This window comes from Leopardus geoffroyi, chromosome B4 (genome assembly GCF_018350155.1).
Source record: "Leopardus geoffroyi isolate Oge1 chromosome B4, O.geoffroyi_Oge1_pat1.0, whole genome shotgun sequence".
Lineage (NCBI taxonomy): Eukaryota > Metazoa > Chordata > Mammalia > Carnivora > Felidae > Leopardus > Leopardus geoffroyi.
The window spans coordinates 52419451-52441484 of NC_059341.1; the positions used below are offsets into that span (position 1 = coordinate 52419451).

At 36.1% G+C, this 22034-nt stretch overlaps 1 protein-coding gene across 27 annotated transcripts in view; it reads left to right on the forward strand.

Moving 5' to 3' along the window:
• PLEKHA5 (pleckstrin homology domain containing A5) overlaps nt 1–22034 on the forward strand; it is a 245399-nt gene that overhangs the window by 203285 nt on the left and 20080 nt on the right. For 15 of the 27 annotated variants that reach the window (XM_045464741.1, XM_045464743.1, XM_045464754.1 and 12 more), the window contains 7 exons: nt 1534–1614; nt 1747–1896; nt 12703–12804; nt 15962–16073; nt 17590–17636; nt 18443–18631; nt 19471–19588. In XM_045464741.1, coding sequence (XP_045320697.1) covers nt 1534–1614; nt 1747–1896; nt 12703–12804; nt 15962–16073; nt 17590–17636; nt 18443–18631; nt 19471–19588 — 799 coding nt within the window. The remainder of the gene's footprint in view (nt 1–1533; nt 1615–1746; nt 1897–12702; nt 12805–15961; nt 16074–17589; nt 17637–18442; nt 18632–19470; nt 19589–22034) is intronic. The other 12 variants (XM_045464749.1, XM_045464756.1, XM_045464752.1 and 9 more) reach the window with 1 other exon arrangement.

A 22034-nucleotide genomic window follows, 5' to 3' on the forward strand; every position in this document is an offset into this window, starting at 1 on the left:
AAAACATTGGAAGTATGCATGACAAAAAACTTCCTCTTCCTCTCTTGCCCTCCAAGATGACACCAAATAAATTAGCATTTTCTTTTATTTTATGCTTAGGTTAAGTTATATCATCATTCCCCTATTCTGTAACTATCCCCCCTCCCCATAATTAACAGTTGAATATAGGAAAAAATCACTTAAATGAAAGTAAAAGACTAGGGGCACCTGGTTGGCTCAGTTGGTTGAGCACCTCTTGATTTGGGCTCAGGTATGGTCCTGGGGTCATGGAATCAGGCCCGGGTCAGGCTCTGCATTGAGTGTGGAGCCTCCTTGGGATTCTCTCTCCCTCCCTCTGTCCCTCCCCTGCTCCTGCACATGTGCACACGCTCTCTCTAAAATAAAAACATTTTTTTAAAGTAAAAAGGACTATTTCTGATTTAAAAAAAAGTATGGAGAACTGGAAACTAAAGTTTTCTGTCTTCTAGAGAAAGTATCAGTCTCTAGAAATTTTGTAACTCCTTCCTTTTTAAAATTTAGTCTTTTAATTGTATCTAAAATACAATCAATACAATTAATTAGTTAGATTGACTAACTTGCCATGCATTCTTCTTTATTTAAGAAAAAAATTTTTTGAGTTTTTATTTATTTTTGAGAGAGACGGAGACAGAGTGCAAGTGGGGGAGGGGCAGAGAGAAGGAATCACAGAATCTGAAGCAAGCTCCAGGCTCCAAGCTGTCAGCACAGAACTCAGTGTGGGGCTCGAACTCACAAACCGTGAGATCATGACCTGAGCTGAAGTCAGACGCTTAACCCAACGGAGCCACCCAGGTGCCCCATTCTTCTTTATCTCATTCTTCCCTCATTTCCCCTGGTTTTATTCCGTTGAGTTATACCTTCTCATTTCAGTATATGCCATTTGGTGTAGCTTGAGTTTTGTTGTCTAATAAACATAAGGTAGTTACTTTAACAGGTACATGGCAAAGAAAGTGAAATCTCCGATTTCTCGCTTGTCATTATATGATACTTTCATAATTTAAAAATTGGGGTAATACCAAGAATTCAAAACATTTAAACTATTGAAAGTGATTTTTTTTCTCCATTTAGCAAGGTTTTATTTGTATTATTGCAGTTAAAAGCAATCTTTTGTTTATATTCTTTTCTGAACATAAGAGCATAATTTTTAAAATATAAAAACAGAATCCAGTCGATATTTTAATTAAGGACTGCATATGTCGCTTAACCTATCTAGCAGTTTGTAAGGAAAAAACTACATTGAAATCCATTAAAGTTATATGAGACGGCTTGTTCACTACGAATATTTTGAATTGTGTAGGTTAAATAGTATGGTTGAGATGCTTTTTCACTTTATGTGCATGTTTGTTAAGCACTGTGTCTTTAAAAGCTATTTTAATTTTTATTTTACTGATTGAAATAAAGATTGGCCTAATTAGGTATCCTATGGCTATTTTAAATGTGTTTTCTTATTACACTTACCTCCAACTACAGGAAAAAGGAAAATTTGCTAACAACAGATTTTCTCTTATAACCTAGGCCAAGCTAAGCCGGTTATGTGAACAAGATAAAGTGGTACATGCTCTGGAAGAGAAACTTCAGCAACTCCACAAGGAGAAAGTAGGACAATTACGTTTATTATCTGCAATTGATGTTACTTTATATGCTCATTATCAGGACACTGATAACTAAAGTAAAAAGAATTAATTCAATGATGCAGAACATTAAGTATAATTATTTTTATTATAATAGTACACGCTTGAGCAAGCTTTGCTATCAGCCAGCCAAGAGATAGAAATGAATGCAGATAACCCAGCAGCCATTCAGACCGTGGTGTTACAGAGGGACGATTTACAAAATGGACTGCTTAGTACGTGTAGAGAACTCTCTCGAGCCACTGCCGTAAGTAACAGATTTTTTCTAGTAAGAGTCACTGAAATATTATGCGGTTCTTTTTTTTTTCTTTTTTCCTATTTATGTTTCTATATAATCGCACTGACTTTAGGATTGTTCTTTACTATAACAAAAAATAATTTGTTATTAATAAAAATAAAGGGTGATTTATTTTCTGATGTAAAATAAATATAATTATTTCTCTTATAGTAAACATCCTGTTCCTTGTGAAATAGTTGTTTTACAGGGGACACAAATACTCCTGTTTATGAATTATTCAAATGAAAACCTTCAATATGTTAATATTTATTACATTAAGAAAATAAGTATTTCGGGGCACCTGGCTGGCTCAGTCAGTAGAGCATGTGACTCTTGATCTTAGAGTTGTGAGTTTGAGCCCCAAGTTGGGTGTAGAGATTAATTAAAAATAAAATCTTTAAGTAAAAGAATAAAAAAAGTATTTCATAGATTTTAGGGAGTTAGAATAATTTGGGGAAGGTGGTAATTGGATTCATTTTACCAACCATTTCAATAAAAGGCACCTGTGAAATGCTTTTAAGCAGCCACTGACATTATCATCTCATAGCTGCGGTGTGATCTCAGCTTTGATAGAGGGTTTGAGTAGGAAATATAACTAGAACCTTTTAACCCATAGTCGTGTTACTTTATAGAGTCTCTTCACGACCGACTTCAGCTCAGGTCATGATCTCGCAGTTTGTGAGGTCGAGCCCCGCATCGTGCTCTGTGCTGACAGCTCAGAGCCTGGAGCCTGCTTCGGATTCTGTGTCTCCCCCTCTCTCCACCCCTCCCCTGCTCACACTCTGTGTCTCTCTGTCTCTCAATAATAAGTAAACATTAAAAAAAAAAAAAAAATTTTTTTTAAGTCTCTTGGGATTACCAAATCTAAAATTCTTAGAGTTTATAAATTGACTATTTTGAGTTTAAACCATCTGCTTTAGATCTTGTGATGGTTATCTCTAAACCTAGTAAGAACTCCTACCCAAGTGGCCTGTTGAAAGAAAAATCCTAGCAGAAGCCACCAGTTATAGAAAACTGCTAATATACCCTTGTCTATAAGGGTATATTCAGATAGGGAGGAGCTGCCTTCTAAGAAGGTCCACAGAGGATCCTGAGAAACTTAACAGAAGTTAAGGGGGAGGGGAACATAACAGAAATTATGGGGGAGGGGAAGGGGGAAAAAAAAAGTTAGGGAGGAAGGCAAACCATAAGAGACTCTTAAAAACTGAGAATAAACTGAGGGTTGATGGAAGAGGGGAGGGGAAGGTGAGTGATGGGCATTGAGGAGGGCAGCTGTTGGGATGAGCACTGGGTGTTGTATGGAAACCAATTTGACAATAAATTTCATATTAAAAAATATATAAGAAGGTCCACAGACAGTGGCAGCTGGATGGCTCAGTCTATTAAGTGTCTAACTTCAGCTTAAGTCATGATTTCATGGTTGGTGAGTTCAAGCCCCACATCGGGCTCTCTGCTATCAGCACAGAGCATGCTTTGGAACCTCTGTCCCTCTCTCTCTCTCTCTGTATCCTCCCTCCCACACTCATGCTCTCTCTTTCTCAAAAATAAAATAAGCATTTAAAAAAAAAAATGAAGGTCATCCATAGACAGTTATAGCTAAACTAAGAGAGGTCTAAGCTAACAAGATACCAGAATCTCAACATGGCTTCAGTTCTAAACACTAAATTAATATTCCAAACATGAGCAGTTTTTAAAGGAATATACCTTGATCATAAATAAATCAAAACATACTTTTTGTGATTCTTAAATACCTTATATTTAATATATTCCTATTCCTATTTGTTAAGTACTGTTATTTCCATTATTTCATTTGATTCTGTTATACTGTAATGTTCATAGACCCTTTGAGGGCACCTCGGTGGTTTAGTCAGTTAAGCGTCTGAATCTTCATTTTGGCTCAGGTCATGATCTCACGGTTCGTGGTATTGACCCCCACATCAGACTCCATGCTGACAGCTCAGGAGCCTGGTTGGGATTCTCTCTCTTCTTATCTTTCTCTCTGCCCCTCCCCTCTTGCACACACTCTCTCTGATAAGAAATAAAAAAGAATTTAATATCCTTTCAGTTGTGAACTCCTTGATATCAAAACCCTATCTCATTCATCTTTGTAGTCCTAGCATCCAGCACTGTAGGATGTGCATTAACATTTTGATGATTGAACCAGATGACTTACCCAGTGTTACAGAGCTAATCAATGCTATGCCTAGAACTCAATCCCAGGTCTTCTAAACATAATCCCTGAAAACTTAAATCTACATAGATTTTTATAATATGGTCACAAAGGAAATAGTTGCACCTGAAATGTTGTCTACAAGGAAATAGTCACTTAGTTAACCAGTGGTGGGTAGGATTTGGATAGGAAAGGGCAGTAAAGAGTGGTCCATGCAGGATAAAATGCCTTGAACCACAACACAGAGATAAGAAAGTAGGAGATGATGGGGCGCCTGGGTGGCTCAGTCGGTTAAGCGTCCGACTTCAGCTCAGGTCACGATCTCACGGTCCGTGAGTTCGAGCCCCGCATCGGGCTCTGGGCTGATGGCTCAGAACCTGGAGCCTGCTTCCGATTCTGTGTCTCCCTCTCTCTCTGCCCCTCCCCCGTTCATGCTCTGTCTCTCTCTGTCTCAAAAATAAAATAAACGTTAAAAAAAAAAAAAATTGGGGCGCCTGGGTGGCGCAGTCGGTTAAGCGTCCGACTTCAGCCAGGTCACGATCTCGCGGTCCGTGAGTTCGAGCCCCGCGTCAGGCTCTGGGCTGATGGCTCGGAGCCTGGAGCCTGTTTCCGATTCTGTGTCTCCCTCTCTCTCTGCCCCTCCCCCGTTCATGCTCTGTCTCTCTCTGTCCCAAAAATAAATAAATGTTGAAAAAAAATTAAAAAAATAAAAAAATAAAAAAAAATAAAAAAAAAATTAAAGAAAAAAAAAAAAGAAAGTAGGAGATGTGTTCTTCTACAAGAAATAGAAGTAACTGGGGGTGCCTGGGTGGCTCAGTCGGTTAAGTGTCCAACTTTGGCTCAGGTCATGATCTCACAGTTTGTGAGTTCGAGCCCCGCATCGGGCTCTGTGCTGAAAGCTCAGAGCCTGGAGCCTGCTTTGGATTCTGTGTCTCCCCCTCTCTCTACTCCTCCCCTGCTCATGCTCTGTGTCTTTCTGTGTCTCAATAATAAATAAACGTTAAAAAAAATTAAAAAAAAAAAAAAGAAATAGAAGTAACTGACTGGAATAGAGGATCAGGAATATACCATTAGAAAGGGAAAATGGGGCTAAGCTGTCAATGCCAAGCTAATGAAAAACTTGGTATCTCTGTGGCAACCTGAATTGAATCAAAATGTAGTTGGAAACTATTTCATGATTTGGTATCTGTTTTAGAAAATTCTGAGGATGTACAGTGTTCAGTTGAATTGTTTTTTTTTTTTTCCCTTACCAAATGGGTTTAGTAACTTAAATTTGATCAGTAGGCTTGCAATTTGCTTTATCTGAAGGTTAACTCCCAATTCTGATGGAAGTTTGTTAAAAATGTTTTAGTAGAGGGGCACCTGGGTAGCTCAGTTGGGTAATCTTCTGACTTCAGCTCAGGTCACAATCTCATGGTCCGTGAGTTCAAGCCCTGTGTTGGGATCTGTGTTAACAGCTCAGAGCCTGGAGCCTGCTTCAGATTCTGTGTCTCCCTCTGTCTCTGCCCTTACCCCACTCGTGCTCTGTCTCTCTCTCTCAAAAGTAAATAATAAACATTAAAAAAAATTGTTTTTAATGTTTTAGTAGACATTAATGATGTTGATTATCCCATTTTTCTGGTTGTTATTCCCTATAATCACTTTCCCAGTTTCTTTTTCTTTGTCTTCAGCGTTATTCATTGGTCATTACAAACCCTCAATATGTTCTTCTAAGACATGTCTTACTACACAGAATACAAACTATGTTACTTCTGCCTTTGTAAAGTTGTTCATACTTGTAGCTCAAGACTACAAATGATGCCTAACATCATATTGGGCATATGGTTGACACTGGGTGGATGTTGATTAGATTTAAAATTGAATTACATTTGTGCTAGCAGAATCCCAAAGGATTCTTCTGATTCTTTTGCAGTTGATTGAGGTCATTGGTTCAAATCCAAGTCATGAGGTATAAAAGATACAAGAGGTATAACATTAATGCCTCCAAAGATGAAAGCTTTGATTCTGAGAACATCTTCTCCTCACCTGGTTGGCCATTTAAGTAGGTAAAACTAGGATTAACACAAGGCAAACATGTAAGGCAGTGTTCCTGTTATATTCTATTAAATTCTTGATATTGTATCTTCTTTCCATAAGCCCCATCCAACAACCTTACATGTTTTAAGCACCTAGTGCCTCTGTGTTCTCACCTTGCTTTTACTTCTTTTTACTTAAGCCTGATTAGTGGCAAAGATTGTTACAACAATCGGTTGTACTTGAAATTTTTCAATGTGTCACCATCTTCTTTTGGGATCATTTCTAGAAGCAGAAGTGAGAGAGTGTGAGTGAAGAATGAGACAGAAGGAGAAAAGCCTGTAAAGGTTTCACTACCGAGCTGGTTCCCACTGTCGTCAGCTGGGGTTTAATTCCACTGGGGACTGAGGAAATGAGCAGAATGCGTCAGAATTTTCTACCAAAGTCTGGGAGACTGGGGTGTCTATCACGCATTGGGTGAAGTTGCCCCAGTGTCCTTAATTCACCCATACTTCCAAACTGCCTTAGCTTGCTTGCTGTGAGACACTAGCAGGCATGGAACTTAACATAGCTCCTTGAAATTGAGTGGGCAAAAGGGGTATGGTGTGGACTTCCGTAAACGTCCACTGAAGGCACCTCTCTTGGGGAATTTACATTAGGCCTCGTCTCCAAATGGAAGAGAAGTATTCTTAGGTTTTATCAGTTCATCAGGTGCTTCTCTTACTCGACCTAGCAATTCAAGGAGCCAGATATTTTGTGACTCATCCAATAATGGCAGCAAAATATATTTGTAATTGTTTCTCTCATATGTTACCTGGTTTGATCGTTAAGAAAAGCATGTGCAAAGTAAATATAATTATTATCTCCATTTATTTTCATTTTTATTATCTTCACTGCACAGATAAACTGAGGCTCATGGAAGCTAAATGACTTGCGTAGATGACATAACTAATAAGGGAAGAACCAACACCTCAATCAAGGACTTTTTAATTCTATGGCTTCTGTACCTCCTATTCTGCCTCACTATCTACGTGGTCACATAACTTGTAGTTTCTGGAACTTGGAATCAAATTTAGATTATATTAACTCAAAAATCTAAAATTGGAATTTCAGCCATCATAAGGGAGGTATAAAAGCCCCCCATTCATCCTAAATAATGCTGGTAGTTTATGCATTTACCCACTATTAAATAATACAGTATATAAATAATAATAATAACCATCATGAATATTTTTTGGAGCAGTTATTAAGGGCTTTACATGCACATAATCCCCATAACCCCTTGGAATGGGTACTCTTATTACTATGTTAAAAATGGAAAACTGAGACAGATTGCCCAGGCTTACAATGAGTAAGTAGTATGTATACACTTCCATTAAACTGATTTGTGTTCTAAGCTGGATTCTAGCTGGGAGGAGGACCTTAAGTAAACAGATGTTAGATTCCAGTGGATATGCTAGATTCTAGGATTGTAAATTTACAGGGGCAGGGAAGCAGGACAAATGAACTGTCTTGGGGAGAAGCTTACACATTAAATACCTTCATATACTCATTCTCAATGTAATAAAGAGTTTCTGAGAATCATGGTTATAGTAAAGTGTAATTTTTTGTAGTAGTTCCATCAATATCCATGAATTGGTATGGAATACGTTTTGAAAGATTTTAAGATAATTTCTGAATACTTGGTTATTTTATAATTAACAACATCCCCCAAAAAAGAGGTAGGCAGATATGATATGCCTCCTGATTTGCTGCAGTAGGAAGTACCCAACAACAATTGCAAGCTATTTTTAACGAAAAATCAAATCTGAATGTAGCAAGCGTCACTGTGTAACTAACTACGAGTTTATAGGAAACAAAGCAAACAGAAGAGCATGCTAAGGAATCCCACAGGAGTTCAGTTGGCAAAATGTAGAATACATAAATTCTGCAGAGTAAGTGACCCAATCTCGTCCCCATATAAGTAGCAAGGGAATAGAAGGGCACCTGGGTAGTTCAGTAGGTTAAGTGTCCAACTTCGGCTCAGGTCAGATCATTGGGCTCTGTGCTGACAGCTCAGAGCCTGGAGCCTGCTTCACGTTCTGTGTCTTCCTGTCTCTCTGGACCTATCCCACTTGCACTCTGTCTCTCTCTCTTTCTCAAAAATAAATAAACATTAAAAAAAAATTTTTTTAAAGAAGTAGTAAGGGGGGCACCTGGGTGGCTCAGTCGGTTGAGTGTCCAACTTTGGCTCAGGTCATGATCTCACAGTCCGTGAGTTTGAGCCCTGCGTCGGGCTCTGTGCTGACAGCTCAGAGCCTGGAGCCTGCTTCAGATTCTGTGTCTCCCTCTCTCTCTGCTCCTCCCCTGCTCATGTTCTGTCTCTCCCTCTGTCTCAAAAATAAATAAAAACATTAAAAAAAATTTTTTTAAATAAGTAGTAAGGGAATAGAGAGGAGAACAGGGGAAATTATTTTTAAGGAATTTTTTAAGGAATGCATATTAATGATTTTAAAAGTAAGAACTTCCATGGTTTTTTTTTTTTTTCATTTTGGTTTCTTTTCTTTAGAAATACATACTGCAGTATTTATAAATGAAGTGACATGATGCTTGGTGTTTTCTTTAAAATAATCCCACAAAGGTAGAATATGAGTACTATAGATGAAACCAGACTGGCCCTATATCCATAACTGTTGAATTTGGAGTGGGCCCTACTTTTGTGTGTATTTGGACATTGTGTATGTGTGAAAAAGGTTACAAGAAAATCCATGAAAATGCTAACAGAAGTGTAGCACAATAATAGGTATTTTTTTCTTTTTCTTTCCCTATTTACTAGCTTTTCTACATTTATAATTATACAAATTTATTACATTTCAAATTTGTACAGTAAACAATAACCACTTCTTTCAGATGGAATTGATTTCAAAGAGATTAGAAGAGAAACTACAGATACAAGTTAAAGATTATAAATAAAGATTACACATTTATTTGTATGTAGCATATTGTGTAACTGTTCCCATGGGTGGATTTGGTTATAAATTATGATTGATTCTGGACAAGAAAAGGTGGGGCGCCTGGCTGGCTCAGTCAGTAGGGCATGCAACTCTTGAGGTCGGGGTTTTGAGTTCGAGCTGAGCCCCACATTGCATGTAGAGAGATTACTTAAAAATAAGATCTTGAAAGAAAGAGGAGAGATCTTATTACGTTAAAAACTTGGAAATGAATCATTAGTCCTATTACTTTCTTAATAAAGATAAAAATGTGTAATTACCATAGTTCCATTTTAAATATTAAAATCCTCATTTTTGGTAGTCTGGCATTTCATTACATCTGAGTGCTGCAGACCTACTTGAAGGTTTTCCCCCATAGTGGCCAGGTCTCATCTTGGTGTAGGCTATAAAGAAGTCACCGCGATTAAAAGTTACTTGTTCCACATCCTAAAGTTAGACTAAGTCAAATTTTTGAGAAGTCTTCTGCCATCCCTGTAACAATCTTTTTTTAAAAAAACATACTTTTTTTAAAACATACTTTTTTTTTTTACCTTTGTTAGAGTGTAACATATTGCCAGAAAATTACACAATTTATGTGCACAGATATGGCTGACATCCATATCAAGATACTGAATTTTACTAGCACACCAGAAACTCCCTTTCCAGTGACTGCTTCCCTAGAACACCGCTACCTGACTTTTAAACTATATGTTAGCTTTTTGCTTATTTTTGAACTTTAAAAGGATGAGATATATGGTATATGCTCTTTGGCTTCTTTTAACATTGTGACAGTCATCCATATGGTTTGTAGACTGCAAAATTTCATTCATTCTCTTAACTGTATATAGCATGAAACTCTCCACATTTTTATCAAAAGCACTGTTTCCTGGGGCGCCTGGGTGGCTCAGTCGGTTGAGTGTCCGACTTTGGCTCAGGTCATGATCTCACGGTCTGTGAGTTCGAGCCCCGCGTCGGGCTCTGTGCTGACAGCTCAGAGCCTGGAGCCTGCTTCCGATTCTGTGTCTCCCTCTCTCTCCCCCCCTCCCCTGCTCATGCTTTGTCTCTCTCTGTCTCAAAAATAAATAAAAACGTTAAAAAAATTAAAAAAAAAAAAAAAGCACTGTTTCCTGACTTAATGCCTGTGATTTTAAGATAATTGTATATTTAAAAGTCATTACCCCTTTTAATTGCTTTGTCATACAAGTATATTATCTTCTTGACCAAAAAAAAAAAAAAAAAAAAAAAAAAAAACTTGTGTAATCCATTAAATTCTTTAATGAAATGCTCAGCCAGGTATTGGGAGAAACTGATGTTATTCCAGTGCTGCCCCTTTTTTTTGCCATCCACTGTTGATTTTTGTTCTGCCCATGCATAATCATGTTTGAGGAGCCCAGAGGTGAAGGCAGAAGCAGGTAAGCCCCGGAGGATTATGGGACTTAGTCCAAATGTTAGAGTGCACTTTCCAGGCTAGAAAAATTGAAAGTATATTGAGTTTCTTCACCCTTAAAATAATTTCTAGCTCTTAGTCTGTAGCTCTAGATTATGTGTTTCCATAAGAAAGACAAGGATTCTTACCATACTAAAATGTTCTGACATTTAGACGCCTCTATAGCCTTTGGATCCACCGTGAAACTGGCTTTTCTACAAGAGAGGTCAGGTGTTAGCCTGGCAATGCCATCTGTACTTAATTACTGGGTGGCCATTGGGTCTGTCAGCTTCATTTTACCCTCCCTGTGAAGCCTTCAAAGGCCCACTATTTAAATTTGTAATTTTTGTGATGTACACAAATTAGAAGATGTCTAAAAGCAAAGTTTATTAAAGGAGATCAATATCCTTATTTATTCAGTTAAAAATAGTTTGCTGAAGCCAAGTAAGACGACTAGCATTTACGCAATATAGATGACATAAAAATCGTTAGTCCTTTATCACTTTGCCTTTTAAAAATTTTATTAATTGTGAAATCAGTTAGACTCTCTAAATTATCTATATAATAAAGAGATGACTAAAAAAAAGTCTCCAGTGGTGGGACACTTGGGTGGCTCAGTTAGTTAAGCATCTTTAAATCTTGATTTCACCTCAGGTTATGATCACACAGTTCATGAGCTCCACGTCGGGGTCTGGGCTGACAGCACAGAGCCTGCTTGGGATTCTGTCCCTTCCCTGCTTACATGGACACTCTCTCTGTCAAAATAAATAAAATAAAGCTTTAAAAGAAAATCTCCAGTGGTTTGTTTTTTTGTTTGTTTGTTTTGTTTTGTTTTTTACTTTTTAAAAAATATAATTCATTGTAAAACCTGCTTAAGGAAATATCTTAGATTCAAAAAGCAATTATTCCAAATGGCCATATTCTAACACTCTTTTTAATTTTTAAAAGTGTGTACCTTGAATAATTTTTCATTACCTGCATTTTTACAAGTGATTTTAAGCTAGTTGCACAGTATGAAAAGTAAAATAACTCTTTAAAAGAGAACCTTTACAAATAAACTGTTAAGATTATTGTGTATCATGTGTCAACTATTCTTCAATTTAAAAAAATCCTTTTTGGGGTGCCTGGGTGGCCTAGTCATTTAAGCTCTCAACTTGATTTTGGCTCAGGTCATGATCTCTCAGTTGTGAGATCAAGTACCTCATTGGGTTCCACACTGAGTGTGGAGCCTGCTTGGGGTTCTCTGTCTCTGCCCCTCTCCTGTTCACACATGCTCACTTGCGCTCTCTCTCTCAAATAAACATTAAAAAAAAAAAAAAAAAAAAAAACTCTTAAAATTATTTTCAGTACCCTTTCTTCCACACTCAGTATCTTCTTGCCTTATCCCAAGACTGTTGCTATTGTTAAACTGACATTTCCCAGGGCGGCTTCATTCAGCACAGTTCAGGGCAAGAAATCTCTGGTCATGAAAGGTTCTTAGACAAGAGTTACTAATTCATTTTATAACAGTGTTCAGCATGTATGTGTTGGTTGTGTTACATGTGCCAACACCACACTAATACTAATGATAAAACTGGTCAAAGCCCGTGTCTTTATCAATTTGTTGACTTCATACCGCTCTGAAATGTCTGAAGAGTAATTACAACCCTTAGAAGAATACTTGCACTCCCGTAGAACAGAGTTCTGAAACAATGAAATGATGATGTATTTTTGACATCCTGTATTAGATGACAGGTGGTTAAAGACCAAATGTGAAAAACCTCTCTGATTTTAGGGTTGGTGATTTTTTTTCCAAAGGAGAAAAGAGTAGGTGAGTAGCATATATGTTGAGTCTCTGTGGGCAGGATTCACTGACTTGTTTAGTTAGCTGAGTTAGGTTTATTACATTACTGTAAATTTATTACAAGTAAAGGTATGTTAGGCTTCTGGTATGATTGAAAATCCAACATGCTAAAATACAACCTACTTAGTATTTTTATTTATGGAGAAATTTTAATCAGGGCAGTTAAGAAAATGCTTTAAAACAGTAAAGGAAAGGGAAAATGAATTACAGGAAAGGAAAATGAATTACAAAAGTTTTTCTTTCACCCAGTATAAACTTACACAATTTTCTAAAATCTAGAAAGCTTGCCATTGCAGTGATAACAATATAAAAGCACATTTTCCCTATTAAAGTAATTAAAGCTCTTTGATTTTAGGAACTGGAACGAGCATGGAGAGAGTATGATAAGTTAGAATATGATGTGACTGTTACCAGGAACCAGATGCAAGAACAGCTAGATCGCCTTGGTGAAGTTCAGGTACAGAAGTGAATGTCTTCTTGCATTGTCTCAACTGGTTTTGACTGGTACTGTATACCTTGTTATCCATGCATGCCCTTAACAGTTTTTACATTACTGGCCACCTAAGACCTGGGTTTTAATACTTTCAATAATAGGACTCTTAATATCCCACAAAGTAGCCCATCTCTCATTGTTTAAAAGTTCTTTATTCTGTTGGGTACATGGTGTGATCCCTGTCATGTTTTGTGCTCCTAGCTAACTATATGGAAGTTAGTATTAAAGTGTTGAATTAAATGGATTTATCAAATAAAGGGTAATTTGTGTCTTATAAAATTTATTCTAATCTGGAGCACCTGGCTGGTTCAGTCAGAAGAGCATGCAACTCTTGATCTCGGGGTTATAAGTTCAAGCCCCAACACTGGGTGTAGAGATTACTTAAAAATAAAAAAAATAAAAATGTATTCTAATCCATTCTATATTAAATGTCTCTTTCTTATCAAACTGTATTTAGCCTATAGACTTTTGGTATATTACTGAATGGGGAAAGATGCAGCACCATTTAGCATAAACAATCATATCTGGAATCAGGTTCCAGGTGTTAATTTTCTATTCTATAAAATGGAACAATAATACCTGTCTTAAAGTGTTGTTCTGAGAAGTGGAGATAATATACGTTTAAGAAAATAATAAAAGTCACTTCATGCTTGTGACCCTATGTAAATTTGGTCATCTGCATTGGAAACTCTGTGGACTCAACAGACAAGTCAATACAAGGAGTAAAGGTTAGTAAAGTTGACTTGGAGAAAACCAACTGTCCTCCATCTTTGCTGTTCAGTATAGTAGCCACTAGCCACATGCAGTTGTTGGGCAATTGAAATGTTGCCAGTATGCCTGAGAAACTGAGTTTTTCATTGTATGTAATTTTAATTATGTAAATTTAAGTAGCCACATGTGGTTGTGACTTCTATGTTGAACAGTGGGGTTTATACTAAATACAGTACGGGGTGCCTGGGTGGCTCAGTCAGTTAAGTGTTTGACTTTGGCTCAAGTCATGATCTCATGGTTTGTGAGTTTGAGCCCTGCATCAGGCTCTGTGCTGACAGCTCAGAGCCTGAAGCCTGTTTTGGATTCTGTGTCTCCCTCTCTCTCTTTCTCTGCCCCTCCCTGGCTCTCTCAAAACTAAATATTTAAAAAAAAATTTTTTTAAATACTAAATACAGTAAGAAAAAAAACTGTAATATCTAAGAACTTACCCATGGGTCAGCAAACTTTTTCTGTATAAGGCCAGATATTAAAATATTGTAGATGTTGCAGGTATATACACTTTGTCACATAATCTTGGATGGTTTTGTTTTTGAGAATGAGAAATGTTTTAAATGAGAAAATTCATTTTTAGCTTTCAGGCCAAAGTAGTTTAACTTGATTTAACTTAACAAAAACATTCATCATGAAAATGTAATTTCTATGTTATAGGACCTAAATGGAGAAGTGGAATTGGTATACCATGTTCATGGATGGCATGCTTTAACATTATCTCAGTAAAAATTCTTCCTATAAACTCAAATTCTATCCTAACCAAATTTCATCCAGAAATTTTTGAAAAAATTAACAAAATGGTTCTCATATTTTAAAGGTATAATAAAAGCCACAATAGTTATTGTTTTGAAAATATAAAGAACTACAAGGCACACTCTATGAGAGATAACATTGCACATAGACCAGTTACATGACAACTCTGCACTTCAGTTTTCATGACTATAAAATAATAGTGCCTACCTCTATCGGGTTATTATAATGGCTAATATGTTGATATTTTTGAAGCACTTAAAATAGTATCAGGCATATAAAACATACTGATAAGTGTTTATTAAATAAATAAGTAAACAGAGTGCCTGCCTGGCTCAGTTGGTAGAGCAGGCGACTCTTGATCTCAAGGTTGTGAGTTCAAGCCCCATGTTGAGCATAGAACCTACTTTTTAAAAAGTAATAAGTCAGTAAGAAGACAATGGCTTAAACAAAAAGATGGCATACTGGGGAGAAGTATTGTTAACCACTGATTCAACAAAAGTTACTATTTAGATCTCCAAGGAATTTTCTTTTTGGTTTGGGAAAGCAATACATTAGAAAAATGGATGAAGAATATCTATAGAAAGTGAAACTCAAATTGCTAACAAGTGTTTGAATATTGTTTGCACCAGTAATCAGATAAATGAGAAATAATACAAAAATGAGACTTTCATTGTATACTTTTCAGATAGGCTATATATTTTTTTAATTACTGCAAAAATAATATATATTCTATATAGGACATGTGCACATATCTGGTTTTTATAACTGAAATTCACTTCCTAGAAGTCTATGTCAGTATTCACGTCTCTGGGTTGTCATTGTGTTTGGCTCTTGTGTGAATATTTCCTTCATTTACTTTGATGCTTCCAGCCCTGTAGCTTAGAAAACTGGGTAACTAAGGTTGTGTAGTGCCTTTTTGAAGCAGCATTAGTACATAGTCTTTACATTTATAGACTTTGAAAGCATGTTTTCACCCCTTGGAGGACTTTTTAGCTTACTAATGAAACATACTGATTTTATTCTAATATGTATGATTGTCAAAAACATATATTAAGTGAAAAAAAATTTTTTTGGTAACTGTGACAGTGCTTACTTCATTGCCCTTTTTTTAAAAAAAATAAATTTACATTCCAAAACATAATTCTTTTTATCAGAAGTATTGATAAAGTCATAGAGTTCTATTAGAATCTTACTTTCAGTAAGACCAATAATACCAATATGATCTTATTTTCTAGAATTTCTAGTACTTAGGAAATTAGTATACTTCCCATTTTTTTTTCTTCTTTAAATTTTTTTTTTTTAATTTAGGTTTTGTGAGTTTCTACTTTATTTTGTTTTCTTTTTTTTTTTTTTTTTCCATGTTTTAGTCTCTTGTGATCAGCAATAATGCAAGGCAAAGCTTATTGAAAAGAAGTGAAATAATGCACTTAGGTCTGAGAAACTGAATTTTTTTTTTCGACTTTTATCTTTGCCACAAAAGTTGCAAAATTGGGAGAGTTCATAGTCCTCAAAACTTAATCTACTGCAGTTCTCATTTTTTAAAATATGTACTTAGTTTAGTTTACAACTTTATTTTTTCCTGTATGTGATCTCTTTTTACTGATAGACTGAATCAGCAGGAATTCAGCGTGCACAGATTCAGAAAGAACTTTGGAGAATTCAAGATGTCATGGAAGGACTGAGTAAACACAAACAGCAAAGAGGCACTACAGAAACAGGTAAATTAGCTTTGTGTTTTATTCTGCAGTAATTGACCATAATATTATATCTAAATGAAGTGACACAGGGCATCTGGCTGGCTCATTTAGAAAAGTATACAACTCTTGATCTCAGGGTTATGAGTTTGGGCCCCTCATTGGGTGTAGAAATTTCTTTAAAATAAATAAATAAACTTTTTTAAAAAATAAATGGAATGATACATAGAATTGGGTTTCTTTCGTTAATGGACTTTTGACATCAGAAAACAGGCACTCCTGTAACATTGAGTCAGTACACAAGTTTAGACGGTAAAAAGCAAAAGTTCTGGCAACCTCACCCACAACAAAAATAAATTACTGTTTTATGTATTTAATTATACACACACAAAATGTTTTGCTTTTAGGAATTTTTTTTCCCCACAACAAAAAATGGAATCATACTATACTTATTTTTCAACCATTTGGTTTCTTTCTCCTTAACAATACAATGCAGTAATAGCTGTGTAAGAATTCATTGTATAGATGAATTATGATATGTCCATTTCTGTGTTTTTGGACATGTAGTTTGTTTCCAGGTTTTGAGTTTGTTTGTTTGTTTTCTATCATAAGCCATGCTGTAATTAACATTACTGTATATATGACTAAACACACACGCTAGTACTTATGGATTAGAAGAAGTGGGAAATGAGCACGCATCTTCCATTTTGATAGTCACTGCCAGATTGCCCTTTTAAAAAATGGTACTGACTTATATTTACATCAATAGTACTTCAGAAAACCCATTTCCCTGTACTCTTATTTAAACTAGATATTTTAGGGGCACTTGGATGGCTCAGTCAGTTAAGTGTCTGATTCATGATTTTGGCTCAGGTTTGGCTCATGATCTCACATTGTATCAGGCTCAACAGTGACATCATGGAGGCTGCTTGGGATTCTTTCTGTCTCTCTCTCTCTGCCCCTCCACCACCCCTCTCTCTCAAAAATAAGTAAACTTAAAGGCGCCTGGGTGGCTCAGTCGACTGACCATCTACCTTTGGCTCAGGTCATGATCCCACAGTTTGTGAATTCAAGCCCGATATTAATGAGTTCGATCCTCGCATTGGACTTACTGCTGTCAACACAGAGCCCACTTCTAATGCTCTGTCCTCCCCCACTCACACTCTCTCTCTCTCTCTCTCTCTCTCAAAAATAATAACAAAAATAAATAATAAATCAACTTAAAAAATAAAAATAAACTAGATATTTTAACTTGTATCTTTTAATGTAATTGGCTTCCAATTCTGAAAACATTAATAAATGAGGGGTTAGAACTGAAAGCTTCATTTAAAATAAGTCAAATGGGGACGCCCAGCTGGCTCAGTCTGTATAGTATGTGATTCTTAATCTCGGGATTTGTTAGTTCAAGCCCCATGTCTGCTGTAGAGACTACTTAACAATGGAATTTTTAGAAAAAATAAAATAAATGAAATTACTCCTTTTTTATGTGGATTTAAAAGATATATTTAATATAAGTTATGTTTTATAATTTTTTTAATAGGTATGGCAGGATCAAAGCCTTTCTCAACAGTTAAGTACAAAAACGAGGTAAGTTTGGATTGTTTGTCTATCTCTAAATTATTTTAAATGTGTAAAACATGAATTGGAATTTAATTGTCTTTTCTTCATAACAAAAATGTTTCCTAAATATATTTAAGTTATTGTTTTAATCTTGAAATTTCGCTGTTTCAGTAATTTGATCCTTCTAACAGACGGCAATTTTTCTTCCCTTAATGCAAAAAAAAAAAAAAAAAAAAATCATTACTTTTCATTTATGTTAGAACTTTAACATTGTCATACTTTTTCTAATATAAGTAATTTGAATATTTATCATTGTGTCTTATTCTTGGTAAAATTTATAGGATGATTGATAGATAAGTTCGCTGTGTGTTGTGCATACCATAAAGAAATTACAACTACAAAGAGATACTGTCAACCTAACTGAAAGCATTTGTGGTCTTGAATTTTATATTAAAACGAAACAAAAAGATGTTTATTTTTTCCCTTAAAAATTGCAAAAACAAATAGGCAATAAGATTTTTAAATTAATTATTTTCTTCTACTTTTAAAGTGAAACACTGTAGTCTCACATCTGTTTTGATTTTGAGCTTCAGATTAAAGCTAACCTGAATGTTACAAGAAAAAATTAGATAAAACTATTTTTTTAAGACCCAGTTACTGGCTATCATAAACATTCTTTATTTTACTTTTCAGTATGAGACTGACTTGTGGCTTGGCAGTGTCCCTTTAATTATCTTAAAGTGATTTTTAAGTTAACTTACCATTGCAAAGAATTTAGATATACTTAATTCAATATGCTTATCTAAATAAGGTGACTATTCTACAATCTTTAGGAAGAGGAAGTAGTCCCACCTCGTCCTCCACTTCCTCGGTCCTATGACTTTACAGAGCAGCCTCCCATAATCCCCCCTCTGCCCAGTGATAGCAGCTCCTTGCTCTGTTATAGCAGGGGCCCAGTCCATCTGCCTGAAGAAAAGAAGATTCATCAAGTTCAAGGATATCCAAGAAATGGATCTCACTGTGTAAGTGGCTTCAATAGCCACAGAATAATCAATCATGTACATGCCCTCTCATTTTTGAAAGTTAATTTATTTTACACTCAAACTTTTTTTTTGTTATAACCCCACTTTTAGCCAGTGCTTTTTTGTTTGTTTGTTTTTTGTTTGTATTTAATGTTATTATCTGTGTTTTTCCTGTTTTGGTTTTACCATTCTCATTTCTAAATGTTTTTATAATTTTAATACTTCATAATTTCATATTTCTAATGTTTTTGCAAAGTGGTTACTTTACATTTGTCTAAGACGTCTTATTTTAAATATACCATTTCAGGATATTAGAGACAAAATGATATATTTAGATCAGAAGGAAGCAAGAATGAAAAAGATCATTCTAGGAATGATAAAAGGGTTGGGATATGGGCCATTCCATCTAGGAAAACTATTAGAGAATATGGACATTGCCAAGGAGAAACATTCATTATCCACGGAAGCTGAAAATAAGAGGTTTGGGGTTAAATAAATGTAAAATGTGGTAAGCTAGAAGAGAAGTAGGAAGGTAGGGAATAGGGCCAATTGAGTTAATATGATATAATTATTTTCAGATTTCAGTTTTACTATGATAAAAAATATTCTGACTTTGTCCCTAAGAGGAATATTTTTAATTTAAAAGCCAAAACTTTTACTGATTAAAATATTTCAGATTTTTTTCCACCTAAGCTGTAACATATATGTCAGTTGTGCTGTCCCCAATATAGCTGGCTGAGACTTTTAGTTTTCAAGGTTTGATTTGAGGTAAGCATTTTAAAAGAAATTTGTAGCAATTTTTTTTCTTTTGTTTTAAAATTTCACATCTTCTTTTCAAGGGTCCGGATTATAGACTCTACAAGAGTGAACCAGAGTTAACAACAGTGGCAGAAGTTGATGAGTCTAATGGAGAAGAAAAATCAGAACCTGTTTCAGAAATGGAAACTTCTGTTAAAGGTCAGCATTAGGATATGTTTTATCTCCTGTGTTTTTCAGACATTTTAGCAATAAGCTCAGTGTACATGTTGGCCCAGTACATAGACAAATCCATAGTCCCTTATCTGAAACCTTTGGAATCTGATGAGCTTCTGAATTCAGAAATTTCAGGTATTAGGAAGGTAACATGACCCATATGTAAACCGTATATTACATGTCATTTCAGCTAGGCATGAGGCAGCATCCTCTTTTGAAATCAATTAACATTCCTGGAATATTCATCCTAAGTGGGATAAAGACTAAAAAGGTTCAAATGCCAAACTTTTGAAAAGTTTTCCGTTTCCTGAGATTTGGGGAGAGGGAGGTTTTAAGTTTTTTCTGTTTCAGAATTATACATAAAAGATTAAGGGCTGAGGGACACCTGGCTGACTCAGTCAGTAGAGTCTGTGACACTTGATCTCAGGGTCGTGAGTTGGAGCCCCACGTCGGACATAGAGTTTACTTAACAAATAAATAAACTAAAAAACAAATTCCATGAAATAATACTACTATGGGTGTACTCTGATTTTTATATTGTATTTCATTTTTACCAGAAACTAATCTCTACACCCAACGTTGGGGTTGTTAGTTCAACCCTGAGATCAAGAGTTGCACACTCTTCCAACTGAGCCAGACTTTTTTTCTTTTTTTAATGCTGGTCATTATTCAGTGTTGTGAAGAAAAAGGATAGAGGGGGCACTATTCAAGATTAAAAGGTAGAAAAGCCCAGATACAACGCAATACTTAACCTTGATTGGATTGTGGTTTAAAAAAAAGTCTCAATCGGGGCGCCTGGGTGGCTCAGTCAGTTGAGCGTGTTCCCACCCCCACCCCACCCAGCTTGCACTTTCTCTCTCTCCATCAAATAAATTAATAAATAAATACTATATATTTTTTAATAATAAAAAAAATTTTAAGTCTCTAAAGACGTTCTTGGGACAATTATGGAAACTTAAATATGTTCTGGAGATTATTGACAGTTAAGTGAAATTGTGGTTGTATAGGAGAATGTGTAAATGGTTCACCAAAATTTGTGTGTGTGTGTGTTCACATACAGTTGACTTGAACAACATAAGTTTCAACTATGAGGGTCTACTTAAATGCAGATTTTTTTTCAATAAATGCAGTATAATACTATAAATGTATTTTCCATATGGTTTTCTTTTAAAAACATTTTTTTAACATTTATTCATTTTTTTTTGAGAGACAGAAAGAGAGCACAAGCAGGGGAGGGGCAGAGAGAGGGGGAGACACAGAATCCGAAGCAGGCTCCAGGCTCTGCGCTGTCAGCACAGAGCCCAGTGCGGGGCTTGAGCTCATGAAACGCAAGATCATGACCTGAGCCGAAGTCGGATGCTTAACCAACTGAGCCACCCAGGCACCCCCCCCCCCCCATTTGGTTTTCTTAATATGGTTTTCTTTTTCCTAGCTTACTTTATTGTAAGGATACAGTATATAACACATGTACCATACAGAATAATGTGTTAATTGTCTGGTCACCAGTAGGCTGTTAGTAGCTAAGATTTTGAGTAATTAAAAATTATATGCAGGGACACCTGGCTGGCAGTCTGTAGAGTATGTGACTCTTGATCTTGGGGTCGTGAGTTCAAGCCTCACATTGGACAGCCCCATGCTGTCAGTGTGGAGCCTGATGCAGGGCTGGAGGTCACCAACTGTGAGATCATGACCTGAGCCAAAATCAAGAGTCTGACGCTTAACCAACTGAGCCACCCAGGTGCCCCAATGGTGCATATTATTATGAATACACAGGAAATATTAAACTGCAAACAAATGTTTTAGCAGTATAGCTAACTAGATGCCCTGGCCAATCCTCCTATTCCTATAGAAAGTGATTCTAATTGCTGGGTGATACCATTCTAAATTTTTTTGAGAATCTTCAACAAGTTAAGGAAAAGTAAAGAAAGGGACGCTCACCTTATGTGAAAGGTAGTGTATTTGTTTCCTTAGGCTGCCATAACAAAATATCATAGACTGAGTGGCTTAAACAACAGAAATTTGTTTTCACAGTTCTGGAGGGTAGAAGTCCAAGATCAGGGTCCAGCTGGGTTTGGTTTCAGGGAAAGACTCTATTCGTGGCTTGCAGATGCTGCCTCTTGCCGCACCTCACCGGGCCTTTCCTCTCAGTTAAGCAGAGAGAGAGCACATGTTAGCTCTCTGATGTTAGCTCTCTTTTTAGAAGGTTACTAATCCTGTTGATTCAGGGGCATGCCTTTATGACCTCACTTAACCTTAATTACCTCCTCATAGGCTCTATCTCCAAATATAGTCACATCACAGGTTAAGACCTCACATGAATTTTAGAAAGTCATAATTCAGTTTGTAATAGGAGGGATCCAATAAGTTAAGTGGAGCACTAAAGTGCCTTGTGACAGGACAAAGCTCAGATCCTGAAGAAATTACAAGTCTT